The sequence below is a fragment of the Pelophylax lessonae genome, assembly GCF_965119305.1.
Source record: "Pelophylax lessonae genome assembly, chromosome: 5".
Taxonomy (NCBI): domain Eukaryota; kingdom Metazoa; phylum Chordata; class Amphibia; order Anura; family Ranidae; genus Pelophylax; species Pelophylax lessonae.
Genome location: NC_138772.1, coordinates 383,574,953 through 383,592,386, shown reverse-complemented (window position 1 = coordinate 383,592,386; position 17,434 = coordinate 383,574,953). Strand labels below are relative to the sequence as shown.

The window sequence follows — 17,434 nt, the reverse complement described above, 5'->3', positions numbered from 1 at the left end:
GTGTAAAAGTAAAGATCTGACCGTTCTACTATGTAGAACGGTTGATCTTTGCTTTTACACCAATAGCAATGTCCCTACACAGTAGAAAGCACGCCCCTAGGACACACTTAACCCCTCCCTGTCCAATAAAGTTAACCCCTTCCCTGCCAGTGTCATTTTTGCAGTAACAGTGCATATGTATAGCACTGATTACTGCAGTAATGTCACTGGTAACCCCAAAAGTGTCAAAAATGTCAGTCAAGGGTCCGATCTGTCCGCCGCAATGTCGCAGTACCGAAAAAAAAAATCGCAGATCGCCGCCATTACGCGTTAAAAAAAAAAACACCAAAAATGACAAAAATCTTTCTCTTTGTTAGTAAACGCGATAACTTTTGCGCAAACCAATCAAAATACGCTTTTTGCGATTTTTTTTACCAAACATAGGTAGCAGAAAACAAATTGGCCGAAAAATGTTAAAAAATTTTGATTTTTACTTTTTTTTTTGGGGAATTTCATATAAAAAAATGTGAAAAATATTGTTATTTTTGCAAAATTTACGCTCTTTTTTTGTTTATAGCGCGTGATCAAAAAATCGCACAGGTGATCAAATACCACCAAAAGAAAGCTCTGTTTGTGGGAAAAAAAGGACGTCAAATTCGTTTAGGTACAGCGTCGCACGACCGCGCAATTGTCCGTTAAAGTCACGCAGTAAAAAATCGCAAAAAAACCCCTGGTCCTTTAGCAGCCAAATCCTCCGGGGCTTAAGTGGTTAAATGAGGTATGTGCTAGTGGCTGGAGATCAATGAAATACACAATAGATAAGTAAAGCAATATTTGTTTTTTTTTATTGCATTGTGTAAACAGGTTGTAAGAGTAAAAATAGTAACATGTACTCAGTAGCTAAAATATAAATAATATACAACATGAACAATATTACATCACATATTGGCAAACATCTTGGTGTAACCCACTTCGTTTCAAAAATAGCCTGAATAGTATATTGGGGTTCCATAACAGTAGAGTATATAGCATCGTGAACTGGCGCGTTTCGAGACGGCAATCTCAAAACGCGTCAGTCCACGATGTTATATACTCTACTGTTATGGAACCCCAATATACTATTCAGGCTATTTTTGAAACGAAGTGGGTTACACCAAGATGTTTGCCAATATGTGATGTAATATTGTTCATGTTGTATATTATTTATATTTTAGCTACTGAGTACATGTTACTATTTTTACTCTTACAACCTGTTTACACAATGCAATAAAAAACCAAATATTGCTTTACTTATCTATTGTGTATTTCATTGGTCTCCAGCCACTAGCACATACCTCATTTAAAGTCCCGCGGGCCAATCTCCTTTGTTTCTAGCAGTTGTGCTCTTAAGCAGGTGTCAATGTTAACAACACCCCAAACCCACGTCGCAAAGCAGTGTGTTTGCCTGCACTAGATAGCATGGTACAAAAGTACCATACAATCCGATTGCATTGCGTTTCCAAAAGTGGTGCATGCACTACTTTTGGTACAATGTAGTGCAATTTGAGACCATTGAAATTGAATGGGCTCAAATCACACTGCACTGAATTGCATGTGAATGGAAAAGGAATGTGCAGCATGTCCCAGTGTGATTCATAGTGTGAAAGGGGCCTAAGAATTTGGCCATGCACACAAAGCATTATAACAATATTAGAGATTGTTGGTAACAGTGTTAATTTTGGCAGCAAATTTCAATTTAGTTTTAGTCTTAGGACTAAAATGGCATTTTAGTTTTAGTCCTATTTTAGTCTTCTGCAAGTGTTTTAGTTTTAGTCGTATTTAGTCGACTAAAACTCCAGTATATTTTAGTCGACTAAAACGCCCTACATTTTAGTCGACTAAAACTCATTTTAGTCATCTATAATCAAATGGGTGTAGTTCAATTGTAATTTGTAATGCATTATTTAAGCATTTCTCTACAATTTCCAAACTCATTATATATTACTGCTGGTCCTGGAGTGAAAAATTTTTTGGCAGCAAATTTCGATTTAGTTTTAGTTATAGTCTTTTGACTAAAATGGCATTTTAGTTTTAGTCGTATTTTAGTCATCTGAATTGTGTTAGTCGACGAAAAAGTTTTAGTCGGTTTTAGTCGACGAAATTAACACTGGTTGGTAAAAAGCTGAATAACAACATGTACAGAGAATTAGAGCACACAGATCCAGAGAAGAGCTATTGTACATCCAGAATAAAAACAAATTTTGCTCATTACACCCAGCACTAAGCGAAAAGTTGTGTTACTGGGCAGGACCCACTTTTTTTTTTTTTTTTTTTTAGAAATAAAAAGAGAACTACAGGTACCTTTTATACCATACTGCACATAAAAAAATAACTGTCATGCATCAAAAATGCATTAGCATTGTTGAGCATTTAAAAGAGTATGGAAAAAAAAAGAAAGAAAGAAATCACGTTTATACTTACCTAGGATGATGCAACATCGATCCAATGCTGCATCTGTCCCCTGCTGGCTCTGCACTGAAAACCGAGTGATCAAACACCACTGATCGCTCAATTCTCAGCATTCTGTGAATAGACAGCCAGGGACTGTCAGTCTCCGGCTCCCTGCTCTGTCCCTCCAGCGCTCACTGGAGTGCTGCGTTGTGGAGTGGGTGGGAGAAGCTGGCTCAGCCTCCCAGAAGATCGCTGAAAGCCTGGGTCAGCTATCTGAAGGTCAGCTTCTGTCACAGAACCACCGCCCCAGTGAGCAAGCACTTTAGGCATACATTTAACCCCTTTGATCAACCCCAGTGTTAACCCCTTCCCTGCCAGTGTCATTTATACAGTAACAGTGCATATTATTTAGCACTGATTACTCACTGGTACCCAAAAACTGTCAAAAATGTCAGTTAGGGGTTCGATCTGTCCACCGCAATGTCGCAGTCCCGCAATAAAAAAAAAAAAAAAAAAAAGAAGCAGATCGCCGCCATTACTAGCAAAAAAATAAAAAAAAATAAAAGTGACATAAATCTTTCCTGTAGTTAGTAGACGCAATAACTTTTGGGCAAACCAATCAAAATACGCTTATTGCATTTTTTTTTTAACCAAAAATATGTAGCAGAAAACAAATAGGCCTAAAATGTTAAAACATTTTGATTTTTGTTTTTTAAAATTCTTATTATTTTTTTGGGTAATGTTATATAGCAGAATGTGAAAAATATTGTTTTTTTTTTTTCAAAATTGTCGCTATTTTTTTGTTTATAGTGAAAAAAAAAAAAAAAAAAAAAAAAACGCACAGGTGATTAAATACCACCAAAAGAAAACTATATTTGTGGGGAAAAAAAAGGACGTAAATTTAGTTTGAGTACAGCGTTGCACGACCGCGCAATTGTCCGTTAAAGTAACGCAGTGCCGAATCGCAAAATAGGGCCTGGTCATTAAGGGAGCAAATTCCGGTCTTAAAGTGGTTAAAAGTCAGCAGCTACAAAAAGTATAGCTGCTGACTTTAATAAACACACACTCACCTGTCCCAGGATCCTGCGATGCGGCCGCCCGAAGCCTCGCTCCTCTCCCTGGCACTGATACTTCTAGTGTGGGCACCCGGCTGTGACAGCTTGCGGCTTCACAGCTGGGTGCGCACTGTGAATGCACGAGTCGCACTGTGCGTTGTGAATAGCCGGGCAATCCTTTGGGACCTCTGACGTGTCCCAGAAGATTGCAGGGAGGGAGGGGGAGAGGAGAACTTCTGCTCAAGCCGCCTAGGCGCCTGAGCAGAAGTGGGAGCGGGTACCTGTCAAAACTAGGTACCCCCCCCAAAGAAAAAAAAAAAACCAAACGTGGCATGTCAGGGGAGTCAGCAGTATTTAAATCAGAAGTTCCACTTTTGGGTGGAACTCCGCTTAAAGTGTATTTTCTCCAAAAAATTGAGCTTGATAAACCGCTATGCAAATATTGTGTGACATAATAATATGCAGCACCCACCATTTTATTCCCTAAGGCCTCTGCTTAAAAAATATATAATTTTGGGGGGTTCTAGATAGTTTTCTAGCACAAACTGATTTTTTTTTTACATGTAGGAGAGGAATGTCAGTATTGCCTGGACTTAAAGCAGTCAAATACACAGGAAGCGGAATTGTGGCGTAAAGGAGGCGCGTAGAAAACCTTTGTCCTGGCAGTGACTGGTATTGCTCCATTACAGGTGAGTGAACATGGTGTGAATGAGCCCCAGCATACAAGTCTTCCATAACTGCACCTTATTTTCATTTATGTGAACACAAAGCACTGTATTAGCAAAGACAACATGGAGTTTGATAGAAAGGACATTACTGAAGGGAGCTGTGTGAGTTGTGTTCTACTTACCATGTAATGTAATGTTTGTGGTAACAAGCTGCGGACAAACTCTCCTCACAGATGATGAAGGAAGTGGGAGAAGGGAGAGCAGTGAATCCTGGGAAATGTAGTCCTCACTCACTTCCCCCATTATGGTACACAAGTCTACACACCTACACACTCTCTGTCCGCTCCTAGTAGACTTGTGTGTGTGATTTCCTATTCCCATGGTGTACATGCACTTCACAGGGATTCCAACTCTGTCCCCAGAACTGTAATAGAAGATTATCCTCTGGATATGTCTTCTCCTCGGTAAAATATTGCAGCCATTTTGCTGAAGCCCGCTGTATTATTTCTATAAAGGATCTCCAGAAACATGGCTGCGGACATATCCAGGGACAGAACGTCCCATAGACTTTATATAATGGTTGTCCCTCTCCTCACCATTCACAGGGAGATACTTTCCATGTATGATGACCAGGCCCCGCCTCCTCCCTGACGTATGCTATTATTCCCGGGACTGTCATGGCGGCTCAGAAGATCAATGAAGGTCTGGAGCACCTGGCCAAGGCAGAGAAATGGTAACAGAGAGAAAGAGACTGGGGGACCGATATCATAGGAGCGATTCCCACATGGGTTCAATGCTGGGACATGTCCACCCCCCACCTCCATAGAGATATACAGAGCTGTCATGTCCATCCCCCACCTCCATAGAGATATATAGTGCTGTCATGTCCATCCCCCACCTCCATAGAGATATATAGTGCTGTCATGTCCATCCCCCACCTCCATAGAGATATACAGTGCTGTCATGTCCACCCCCCACCTCCATAGAGATATACAGAGCTGTCATGTCCATCCCCCATCTCCATAGAGATATACAGAGCTGTCATGTCCATCCCCCACCTCCATAGAGATATACAGTGCTGTCATGTCCATCCCCCACCTCCATAGAGATATATAGTGCTGTCATGTCCATCCCCCACCTCCATAGAGATATACAGTGCTGTCATGTCCATCCCCCACCTCCATAGAGATATATAGTGCTGTCATGTCCATCCCCCACCTTCATAGAGATATACAGAGCTGTCATGTCCATCCCCCACCTCCATAGAGATATACAGTGCTGTCATGTCCATCCCCCACCTCCATAGAGATATATAGTGCTGTCATGTCCATCCCCCACCTCCATAGAGATATACAGTGCTGTCATGTCCATCCCCCACCTCCATAGAGATATACAGTGCTGTTATATCCACCCCCCACCTCCATAGAGATATATAGTGCTGTCATGTCCATCCCCCACCTCCATAGAGATATACAGTGCTGTCATGTCCATCCCCCACCTCCATAGAGATATACAGTGCTGTCATGTCCATCCCCCACCTCCATAGAGATATACAGAGCTGTCATGTCCACCCCCCTCCTCCATAGAGATATACAGTGCTGTTATATCCACCCCCCACCTCCATAGAGATCTATAGTGCTGTCATGTCCATCCCCCACCTCCATAGAGATATACAGTGCTGTCATGCCCATCCCCCACCTCCATAGAGATATACAGTGCTGTCATGTCCATCCCCCACCTCCATAGAGATATACAGTGCTGTCATGTCCATCCCCCACCTCCATAGAGATATACAGTGCTGTTATATCCACCCCCCCACCTCCATAGAGATATATAGTGCTGTCATGTCCTTCCCCTACCTCCATAGAGATATATAGTGCTGTCATGTCCATCCCCCACCTCCATAGGGATCTATAGTGCTGTCATGTCCATCCCTCACCTCCATAGAGATATACAGTGCTGTCATGTCCATCCCCCACCTCCATAGAGATATATAGTGCTGTCATGTCCATCCCCCACCTCCATAGAGATATACAGTGCTGTCATGTCCATCCCCCACCTTCATTGAGATATACAGAGCTGTCATGTCCACCCCCCTCCTCCATAGAGATATATAGTGCTGTTATATCCACCCCCCACCTCCATAGAGATCTATAGTGCTGTCATGTCCACCCCCACCTCCATAGAGATATATAGTGCTGTCATGTCCATCCCCCACCTCCATAGGGATCTATAGTGCTGTCATGTCCATCCCTCACCTCCATAGAGATATACAGTGCTGTCATGTCCATCCCCCACCTCCATAGAGATATATAGTGCTGTCATGTCCATCCCCCACCTCCATAGAGATATACAGTGCTGTCATGTCCATCCCCCACCTCCATAGAGATATACAGTGCTGTTATATCCACCCCCCCACCTCCATAGAGATATATAGTGCTGTCATGTCCTTCCCCTACCTCCATAGAGATATATAGTGCTGTCATGTCCATCCCCCACCTCCATAGAGATATACAGTGCTGTCATGTCCATCCCCCACCTCCATAGAGATATACAGTGCTGTCATGTCCATCCCCCACCTCCATAGAGATATACAGAGCTGTCATGTCCATCCCCCACCTCCATAGAGATATACAGAGCTGTCATGTCCACCCCCCTCCTCCATAGAGATATACAGTGCTGTCATGTCCACCCCCCACCTCCATAGAGATATACAGTGCTGTCATGTCCATCCCCCACCTCCATAGAGATATACAGTGCTGTCATGTCCATCCCCCACCTCCATAGAGATATACAGTGCTGTCATGTCCATCCCCCACCTTCATTGAGATATACAGAGCTGTCATGTCCACCCCCCTCCTCCATAGAGATATACAGTGCTGTTATATCCACCCCCCACCTCCATAGAGATCTATAGTGCTGTCATGTCCACCCCCACCTCCATAGAGATATATAGTGCTGTCATGTCCATCCCCCACCTCCATAGGGATCTATAGTGCTGTCATGTCCATCCCTCACCTCCATAGAGATATACAGTGCTGTCATGTCCATCCCCCACCTCCATAGAGATATATAGTGCTGTCATGTCCATCCCCCACTTCTATAGAGATATATAGTGCTGTCATGTCCATCCCCCACCTTATACAGATATATAGTGCTGTCATGTCCATCCCCCACTTCCATAGTGATACAGTTGTGCTCATAAGTTTACATACCCTGGCAGAATTTATGATTTCTTGGCCATTTTTCAGAGAATATGGATGATAACACAAAAACTTTTCTTTCACTCATGGTTAGTGTTTGGCTGAAGCCATTTATTATCAATCAAATGTGTTTACTCTTTATAAATCATAATGACAACAGAAACTACCCAAATGACTCTGATCAGAAGTTTACATACCCCAGTTCTTAATACCGTGTATTTCCCCCTTTAACATCAATGACAGCTTGAAGTCTTTTGTGGTATTTGTGGATGAGGTTCTCTATCTTCTCAGATGGTAAAGCTGCCCATTCTTCCTGGCAAAAAGCCTCCAGTTCCTGTAAATTCTTGGGCTGTCTTGTATGAACTGCATGTTTGAGATCTTCCCAGAGTGGCTCAATGTTATTGAGATCAGGAGACTGAGATGGCCACTCCAGAACCTTCACTTTATTCTGCTGTAGTCTATGACAGGTGGACTTGGCCTTGTGTTTAGGATCATTGTCATGTTGGAATGTCCAAGTACGTCCCATGTGCAGCTTCCGGGCTAATGAATGCACATTTTCCTCCAGTATTTTTTGATAACATACTGCATTCATCTTTCCATCAATTCTGACCAAATTTCCTGTGCCTTTGTAGCTCACACATCCCCAAAACATCAGCGATCCACCTCCGTGTTTCACAGTAGGAATGGTGTATCTGTCATCATAGGCCTTGTTGACTCCTCTCCAAAATGTAGCGTTTATGGTTGTGGCCAAAAAGCTCAATTTTGTTCTCATCACTCCCAATGACTTTGTGCCAGAAGGTTTGAGGCTTGTCTCTGTGCTGTTTGGCGTATTGTAAGCGGGATACTTTGTGGCATTTGCGTAGTAATGGCTTTCTTCTGGCGACTCGACAATGCAGCCCATCTTTCATCAAGTGCCTGCTTATTGTGTATCTTGAAACAACCACACCACATGTTTTCAGAGTCCTGTATATCACCTGAAGTTATTTGTGGGTTTTTCTTTGCATCCCGAGACAATTTTCCTGGCAGTTGTGGCTGAAATTTTAGTTGGTCTACCTGACCGTGGTTTGGTTTCAACAGAATCCCTCATTTTCCACTTCTTGATTAGAGTTTTAACACTGCTGATTGGCATTCTCAATTCCTTGGATATCTTTTTATATCCCTTTCCTGTTTTATACAGTTCAACTACCTTTTCCTGCAGATCCTTTGACAAATCTTTTGCTTTCCCCATGACTCAGAATCCAGAAACGTCAGTGCAGCACTGGATGAAAGATGTAAGGGTCTGTCAGAAGTCCAGAAACTCATTGACCTTTTATACACACACACTAATTATAAGCAAACAGATCACAGGTGAGGATTGTTACCTTTAATAGCCATTGAAACGCCTGTGTGTCAACTTGTGTGCATGTTATCAGGCCAAAATCACCAGAGTATGTAAACTTTTGATCAGGGTCATTTGGGTAGTTTATGTTGTCATTATGATTTATAAAGAGTAAACACATCTGATTGATAATAAATGGCTTCAGCCAAACACTAACCATGAGTGAAAGAAAAGTTTGTGTGTTATCATTCATATTCTCAGAAAAATGGCCAAGAAATCATAAATTCTGTCCAGGTCTGTAAACTTATGAGCACAACTGTATCTAGTGCTGTCATGTCCGTCCCCCACTTCTATAGAGCTATATAGAGCTGTCATGTCCATCCCCCACCGCTATAGAGATATATAGTGCTGTCATGTCCATCCCCCACCTCCATAGAGATATATAGTGCTGTCATGTCCATCCCCCACTTCCATAAAGATATATAGTGCTGTCATGTCCATCCCCCACCTCCATAGAGATATATAGTGCTGTCATGTCCATCCCCCACCTCCATAGAGATATATATTGCTGTCATGTCCATCCCCCACCTCCATAGAGATATACAGTGCTGTCATGTCCATCCCCCACCTCCATAGAGATATATAGTGCTGTCATGTCCATCCCCCACCTTATACAGATATATAGAGCTGTCATGTCCATCCCCCACCTCCATAGAGATATATAGTGCTGTCATGTCCATCCCACACTTCCATAGAGATATATATTGCTGTCATGTCCATCCCCCACCTCCATAGAGATATATAGTGCTGTCATGTCCATCCCCCACCTCCATAGAGATATATAGTGCTGTCATGTCCATCCCCCACCTTATACAGATATACAGTGCTGTCATGTCCATCCCCCACCTCCATAGAGATATACAGTGCTGTCATGTCCACCCCCCACCTCCATAGAGATATATATTGCTGTCATGTCCATCCCCCACCTTATACAGATATATAGAGCTGTCATGTCCATCCCCCACCTCCATAGAGATATATAGTGCTGTCATGTCCATCCCCCACCTTATACAGATATATAGAGCTGTCATGTCCATCCCCCACCTCCATAGAGATGTATAGTGCTGTCATGTCCATCCCACACTTCCATAGAGATATAATGCTGTTATGTCTATCCCCTACCTCCATAGAGATGTATAGTTCTGTCATGTCCAACCCCACCTCCATAGAGAACGATTCTGCTGTTATGTGTCCATCCCTTATTCCCATAGAGGTACATACTGCTGTCATGTCTATCCTTCACTCATTGATAGACATTTTATTAGAGTAATGATAGAAAAGGGAAGAATAGTTTTATTACTGTCACTATGCTGGTGAATACTACCCTCCCCCTCCCTATTTCTTTAATTGGTGTCACAGGGACTGAAAGAAGTGGATATCTCCCCAGCGGGGGAAACAGACAGGAAATTTAACTCTTCCCCCAAACAAAAAATAAAATAGAATGCTTTATGGACAATATCTGTACAGCAGGCAGTGTGATATTTCAGGTGAATGTGTTGTCATATACAGTGAATGTCTGGGTGATAAAGTTCCAGCTCTGTGTAGTCTCTTTGTGTTCCTTCTCTGACAGGCGCCTGTTCTATTATGTATTACGCTGCATTTACAGTGTATCATTCTCATTTTCTTTCCTAGCTTAAAAACCAGTTTTCTAAAGTGGAAGCCAGACTATGACAGTGCAGCCTCTGAATATGCCAAGGCAGGTATGTACTAAACCCACTACCAACACAGATTTCATGTTCCTTCCTTTCTTGAGACACGTTGATTGATGTCTTGACAGTTCATTTCAGAGCACACACCACTGTGACAAATTAATATTCAGGGAAAGCCTAAGGCCTCATGCACACTAGAAAGCTAAAAACTCCAGACAAAAACCGCAAATATTTTAGCAATTTTTGCTGTTGTTTAACCAGTGTGTGAGCTACGTTTAGTAGCTGCAGCAATAAGGAGTGGGGCCGCTGGCATCCTTAACAAGCAGTGAATGGCTGGTTGTTATGGAGCAGCCGGGAAGCCATCTGCTGCATCCTTAACAACGGATGAGTCATCAGCTGTCAGCAGGCCTCCCCACTGACAGCTAAATGTAAATAAAGAAACATTGCCAACAATGCAAATATGTGAAAACAAAACTGCATGCTCCTCCCCCAATCCATACCAGGCCCTTTGGGTCTGGTATGAATTTTGACGCTGAGTCCACGCCATTTTTGTAAAAACTTTTGGTGTTTCATTTCACATTTTTGTATTGCCTGCAATATGTTTTTTTTGTTTTTTACATTTGGCTTTCAGCGGGCAAACTTGCTGACACCTCATGACTCCTCTGTTGTTAAGGACGAGATGGCCAGCTTCCCGCTTGCTCCTTAACAACCAGATAATCACAGGTTATTAACCACTTAACCACCGGAGGATTTTGCTGTCTTCCGTCCAGGCCACTTTTTGCGTTTCGGCGCTGTGCGACTTCAACTGACAATTGCGCGGTCGTGCGACGCCGTACCCAAACAAAATTTACGTCCTTTTTTTTCCCACAAACAGAGCTTTCTTTTGGTGGTATTTGATCACCTGTGCAATTTTTACTTTTTGCGCTATAAACAAAAAAATAGCGTTTATTTTGAAAAAATAACAATATTTTTAACATTTTTTTATATGAAATTCCCCCCAAAAAAGATGTAAAAACCAATTTTTTAAAAAATTTTTGGCCAATTTGTTTTCTGCTACCTATGTTTGGTAAAAAAAAATCGCAATAAGCGTATTTTGATTGGTTTGCGCAAAAGTTATTGCGTTTACTAACAAAGGGAAAGATTTCTGTCATTTTTGGTGTTTTTTTTTTTTAACGCGTAATGGCGTAATGGCGATTTTTTTTTTTGTGGGACTGCGACATTGCGGCGGACAGATCGGACCCTTGACTGACATTTTTGACACTTTTGGGGGTACCAGTGACATTACTGCAGTAATCAGTGCTATATATATGCACTGTTACTGTAAAAATGACACTGGCAGGGAAGGGGTTCATTTTATTGGAGAGGGAGGGGTTAATGTATGCCTGGTGCTTACTGACGTGTAGGGGGGGAGGTGACTGAGTGAGTCATGGACAGATCAGATGTCCAGCTATGCTGAACAGTCCGATCTGTCACTCCCTGTCACTATGGAGATCCCCCCGCTTGTGTTTACACAGGCGGGCGGATCTCCACACTAGATCCCCGGCGATCGGGGCAGAGCAGCGGCGATCGCCGCTGCTCCTCCCCTGGCCCGACTCCCGCTGTGAATGAAAAAAGCGGGAGCGAGCCTCCGGCGGCGCGCAAGCGCCGCCCAGAAGAGGGAGTGTCTGACGACGTTAATACTACGTCGTCAGACGATAACGAACCACTTTGCCGCAGTAGTATTACCGTACTCAGACGGCAAGTGGTTAAAGGATAAGTTCACTTTTTGCAAAAAATTTATGAACGCACATGTTTTTTGCAGGTAAAAAAATGTGCATTTATTATTATTTATTTATTTTGAGCCTGTAAAGCATTGCACTAGAGATCAGATTGGAATCCTGCGAGCTACCCCCCTAATCTAGATTTTAAAACTGCCGCAAACACCTCACTCCTCAGAAAGTGCTCTGTGCTATAAATACAATAAATAGTGTTGCGCAAGAGTAAAAATCTGCCTAGTTGCTATTTCAAAGATATTGGTGACCAATCCAGATTGTACTGTGTATGGTGTGCTATCCAAAAATATAAAATAAAATAAACCTGTGTGATATAAATTGTTTAGTGAAAAGTCAATGTTTTGATGTGATTCCAATGCTGAGTATATAAATAAATGTGTAACCCGCTTCAATAATTGTACAGTGTTACCAAATATAAAGTGCTGTGTGCTGATACCGTTGTGTTTAAAAAATCCTTGCAATCAATATTTGCTATGTTCTCTCATGCAAACAGAAACCAATATATATATATATATATATATATATATATATATAAAAGATTCTAATATATACAAATAGTCCATAAAGTGCTTATAGGTGTTATAATCTGTGAGTCCTTAATATAAAGAAAAAGTGCCAGGTGCTTGTGGAATAATCAGCTGCAGGTGCTCAATCCACCAAGTCTGTGGACATGTGGGTGTGTTCCCAACCGGTATGCTTCACCGATATATCACCAAACTCCATGCACCCCCTCGTGATTGGGCGCTCACCTTAAGACCGATATAGATATGCCTCTAATCGTATACAATATTAACTCCTCTGGGGTACTTCTCCTCCCTTCCACTGAGGTACCGAAAGATTGCTGGCAGTATCCTCCTACATGTAACTCCAACACTCCATAGGGGACGATACCATGTGAAAGAGATAGCTCCAGATAGTGCTTATATCGTTTTTTACTTTTTATTAAATGCCAAGTGAAAAGTTGTACACTCGCATTTCCAGGTGCATGTATGCACGTATGAATCGCTTTAACCGTTCCCGGATGCCTTTCGGATAAATAGGGAGCCGCCTCGGCTTGCGACCGTCCTTCTTGGTCTGCCCGACAGCCTCACCTACGCTGGGTGCAACGCTCCGTCCGTCCTAGCCCCTCCCCTACGCGTGACGACACAGGGACCTCGTGTCTTCCTCAGGGGGATATGATTGGACGGTAGGACTCTGTTGCTTTCTTATAGGGTTGTTCGGCGCCATCTTTCTGTAGCCCAATTTTCAGATCTATTACTACATGATAGGAAGGACAAGGGCTGACTGTCTTGCAGTGTCTCCCTTATAATCGTTCAGGCATCCGTGGTGCTTGCAATTTATACTAATATTAGCAATGTAAATTTATGCAGTAACTTTAAAATTGTTTAAAAACAAACGTAAAAACATCTAAAAATAACATAATATTTTATTTAAAATCAAACATCTAAAAATACCTGCATATTATATGTGTTGTGTACCTGGTTAAAAATATCATAATTTTAAAAGTTACTAATAAAACACCGTAAGTCGAATTTCTTGTTTATTCCTCCTGGATGTAGGGATCCTAGTTGGTGTATCCACCAAGATTCCCTTTTACTTAGTTCTCTGATGAAATTCCCCCCTCTCCAGTGTTTTTTGGGGGCTTCAATCCCCCAAAAGGACATTTCCTTACAGCTTTTTTATGTTTCTCTTTAAAATGTATTGATAAATAATGTTTGTCATATCCCCTGTTGATGTTATAGACATGTTCCTTTATTCTTTCTCTTAGTGGTCTTTTAGTGTGTCCTACGTAGAAATTAATTGCAGGGACATTTGATGACATATACCACACCCTCTGTATCACAGGTGATGAAGTCCCTGATCTCATACATTTTATTTGCTGGATTTTCAAAGGTTAGACGTGTCTTAGTGTTATTAGGTACCCTCATGCATCCATAACACCTCCTATTAGTATACATTGCAAGCACCACGGATGCCTGAACGATTATAAGGGAGACACCGCAAGACAGTCAGCCCCTGTCCTTCCTATCATGTCGTAATAGATACACACAAGTATAGAAGTCGATAGTACTAGGAACTAGATCTGAAAATTGGGCTACAGAAAGATGGCGCCGAACAACCCTATAAGAAGTCCTACCGTCCAATCATATCCCCCTGAGGAAGACACGAGGTCCCTGTGTTGTCACGCGTAGGGGAGGGGCTAGGACGGACGGAGCGTTGCACCCAGCGTAGGTGAGGCTGTCGGGCAGACCAAGAAGGACGGTCGCAAGCCGAGGCGGCTCCCTATTTATCCGAAAGGCATCCGGGAACGGTTAAAGCGATTCATACGTGCATACATGCACCTGGAAATGTGAGTGTACAACTTTTCACTTGGCATTTAATAAAAAGTATAAAACTATATAAGCACTATCTGGAGCTATCTCTTTCACATGGTATCGTCCCCTATGGAGTGTTGGAGTTACATGTAGGAGGATACTGCCAGCGATCTTTCCGTATCTCAGTGGAAGGGAGGAGAAGTACCCCAGAGGAGTTAATATTGTATACGATTAGAGGCATATCTATATTGGTCTTAAGGTGAGCGCCCAATCACGAGGGGGTGCATGGAGTTTGGTGATATATCGGTGAAGCATACCGGTTGGGAACACACCCACATGTCCACAGACTTGGTGGATTGAGCACCTGCAGCTGATTATTCCACAAGCACCTGGCACTTTTTCTTTATATTAACCGCCTTAGCGGTAATCCCGAGCGTGACTCGGGGTTGATTTTTCATTGCAGGAGCGGTAACCCCGAGTCACGCTCGGGGTGGATTGCAGAGAGCGCAGCGGTGTTCTCTTACCTTCTCCTGGCGATCCAGCGATGATCTCTCATTGCTGTGACCGCCAGCCGAGAGTCCCGCCGCTCCTCCGTCCTCCGTCGGTACGATCACTTCCTAGTTCCGTTCCCTGCAGCAGCAATGCTGCATGGGAGCGGAACTAGGGAGGGAAATTAAAAAAAAAAAAAAAAAAAAACGTTACACAAAACACACCTTATATTATATTATATATATATATATATATATATATATATATATATATAATATGCACACACACACATATATATATATAAAATTATATTATTGATTCAATTATAATTCATGCGTTATATACTATATATATATATATATATATATATATGTGTGTGTGTATATATATATATATATATATATATATATATATATATATATATACACACACACACACACACATATCTATATATAATATATAATGCATGAATTATAATCTAATCAATAATATAATTTTATTATATATATTATATATTAAATAATAAAATAATATTATTGATTCGATTATAATTCATGCGTTTGTGTTTCAAATTTATCACATCTGGGATGTCTACTAGAGTCTTGTTTTGGTCAGGTTTAAGTCAGTAATTACTAAGAATTGTAGGCCTATAATAAATAACGCCAAATTTCCATGAAAAGAATTGTACCGCTTTTGGTATGTAATTCCAGACATAATCATACCGCCAGGGAGGTTAAGGACTCACAGATTATAACACTTATAAGCACTTTATGGACTATTTGTATATATTAGAATCTTTTATATATATATATATATTGATTTCTGTTTGCATGAGAGAACATAGCAAATATTGATTGCAAGGATTTTTTAAACACAACGGTATCAGCACACAGCACTTTATATTTGGTAACACTGTACAATTATTGAAGCGGGTTACACATTTATTTATATACTCAGCATTGGAATCACATCAAAACATTGACTTTTCACGAAACAATTTATATCACACAGGTTTATTTTATTTTACATTTTTGGATAGCACACCATACACAGTACAATCTGGATTGATCACCAATATCGTTGAAATATCAACTAGGCAGATTTTTACTCTTGCGCAACACTATTTATTGCACTAGAGATCAGCCATGCCATTCAGATCTCCAGCAGATCTGCCAGTGTATCTGCTTGCCCATACATCCCGTACGGGTAAACAGATACAATCTCTTTATTTAAAGAGGAAGTAAACCCTCCTCTGCAACTTTTACCTATAGGTAAGCCTATATTAAGGCTTACCTATAGGTACTGTGAGTATCCCCTAAACATCTACCGTTTAGGAGATATTTACCTTACATGCAGCCAGTGACATCACTGGCGCATGCGCTCTGAAGGAACGGCCGCTGGTGCCGTTTCTTCAGAGACCCGTGCCGTGACTGTCGGCTCCCGTGCACGTGCACGGGAGTGACATCACCGCAGCTCCAGCCAATCAGATGGCCAGATGCCGCGATCCCGGAAGATGGGCGACTGAACATGTCGCCCGTCATACAGGTAAGCGGGCGGCACAGCGGGGGCTCGTTCTAAGGTAAATATTTCATAATGGGCTAGTATGTGATGCATACTAGCTCATTATGTGTTTCTTTTTCAGGTTGAAAAAAAAGTTTACAACCTCTTTAAAGATATCTTCCGAGAGGAATGTATAATGCAATAATCAGAGAGTTACATGTATCGATAGAAAACATAACAGAGAAGGTTCATGGGTAATGGTGTGAAAAGATTGTATCTTTCAAATTGTAGCTTCCATAGCAAATAAAACCTGCGTTGTGAAGTAGAGCCTCTACTGAAACATGCAATACAGACCACACAGATAAAACAGAAAACAAAGAAAACAAAGAAAGAAAGGCACTAACCAGTGCTAACCAGTGCATATAAGACACTTAGAGGATATGGAGCATGACATAGGGGTAACAATGTCAGGGACTCATGCCTTTTCATCATACTAGTTGTGCCCATCTTTCATAGCATACCAAGCAACATTTTTTATTTTTTTGTAGGTTAAAGCAGGAGAGAGTAGGCTCATTAGGGTCTAGAGAAGAAGGAAGGAAAAAAATAAAATTACAAGGAAGGATGGGGTGCCTTAGCGGAGTTGACAGACCAGGACATGTATTCTCCTGCAAGGGGAAGCGCTCAGTCAAGAGTAGGTCAAATATTCATCTGAAAATGGAAACAGATCCCAGTGTAGCCAACAATCCTCCGCTTTGTCCCTAAGGGCAGACGTCATATATTCCATTTGTTGAATATCGCTCACCCTGGCGTACAGTAGATGGGGGATTGTTGTTTCCATTTGCTAGGAATGCAGGCCTTAACGGCGTTAAGAAGGTGCTTCAACAGAGATTTTCAGTATCGCCTTCTAGACATTGGAGTTAGGTTAAGGAGCACTGCTACTGGATCGTCTAGAAGAGAAATATCAGTAAGTTTGTGAACAATCTGTAGTACCTGGCG

General features: G+C 41.8%; 1 protein-coding gene across 1 annotated transcript in view; it reads left to right on the top strand.

Annotated features, from left to right (window-relative positions):
- Window positions 1-4,765: 4,765 nt before the first annotated feature.
- Window positions 4,766-17,434, top strand: part of NAPG (NSF attachment protein gamma) — a 52,941-nt gene continuing 40,272 nt past the window's right edge. Inside the window, exons 1-2 of the mRNA XM_082259139.1 lie at window positions 4,766-4,865; window positions 10,346-10,413. Coding sequence (XP_082115265.1) covers window positions 4,810-4,865; window positions 10,346-10,413 — 124 coding nt within the window. The 5' untranslated portion in view covers window positions 4,766-4,809. The remainder of the gene's footprint in view (window positions 4,866-10,345; window positions 10,414-17,434) is intronic.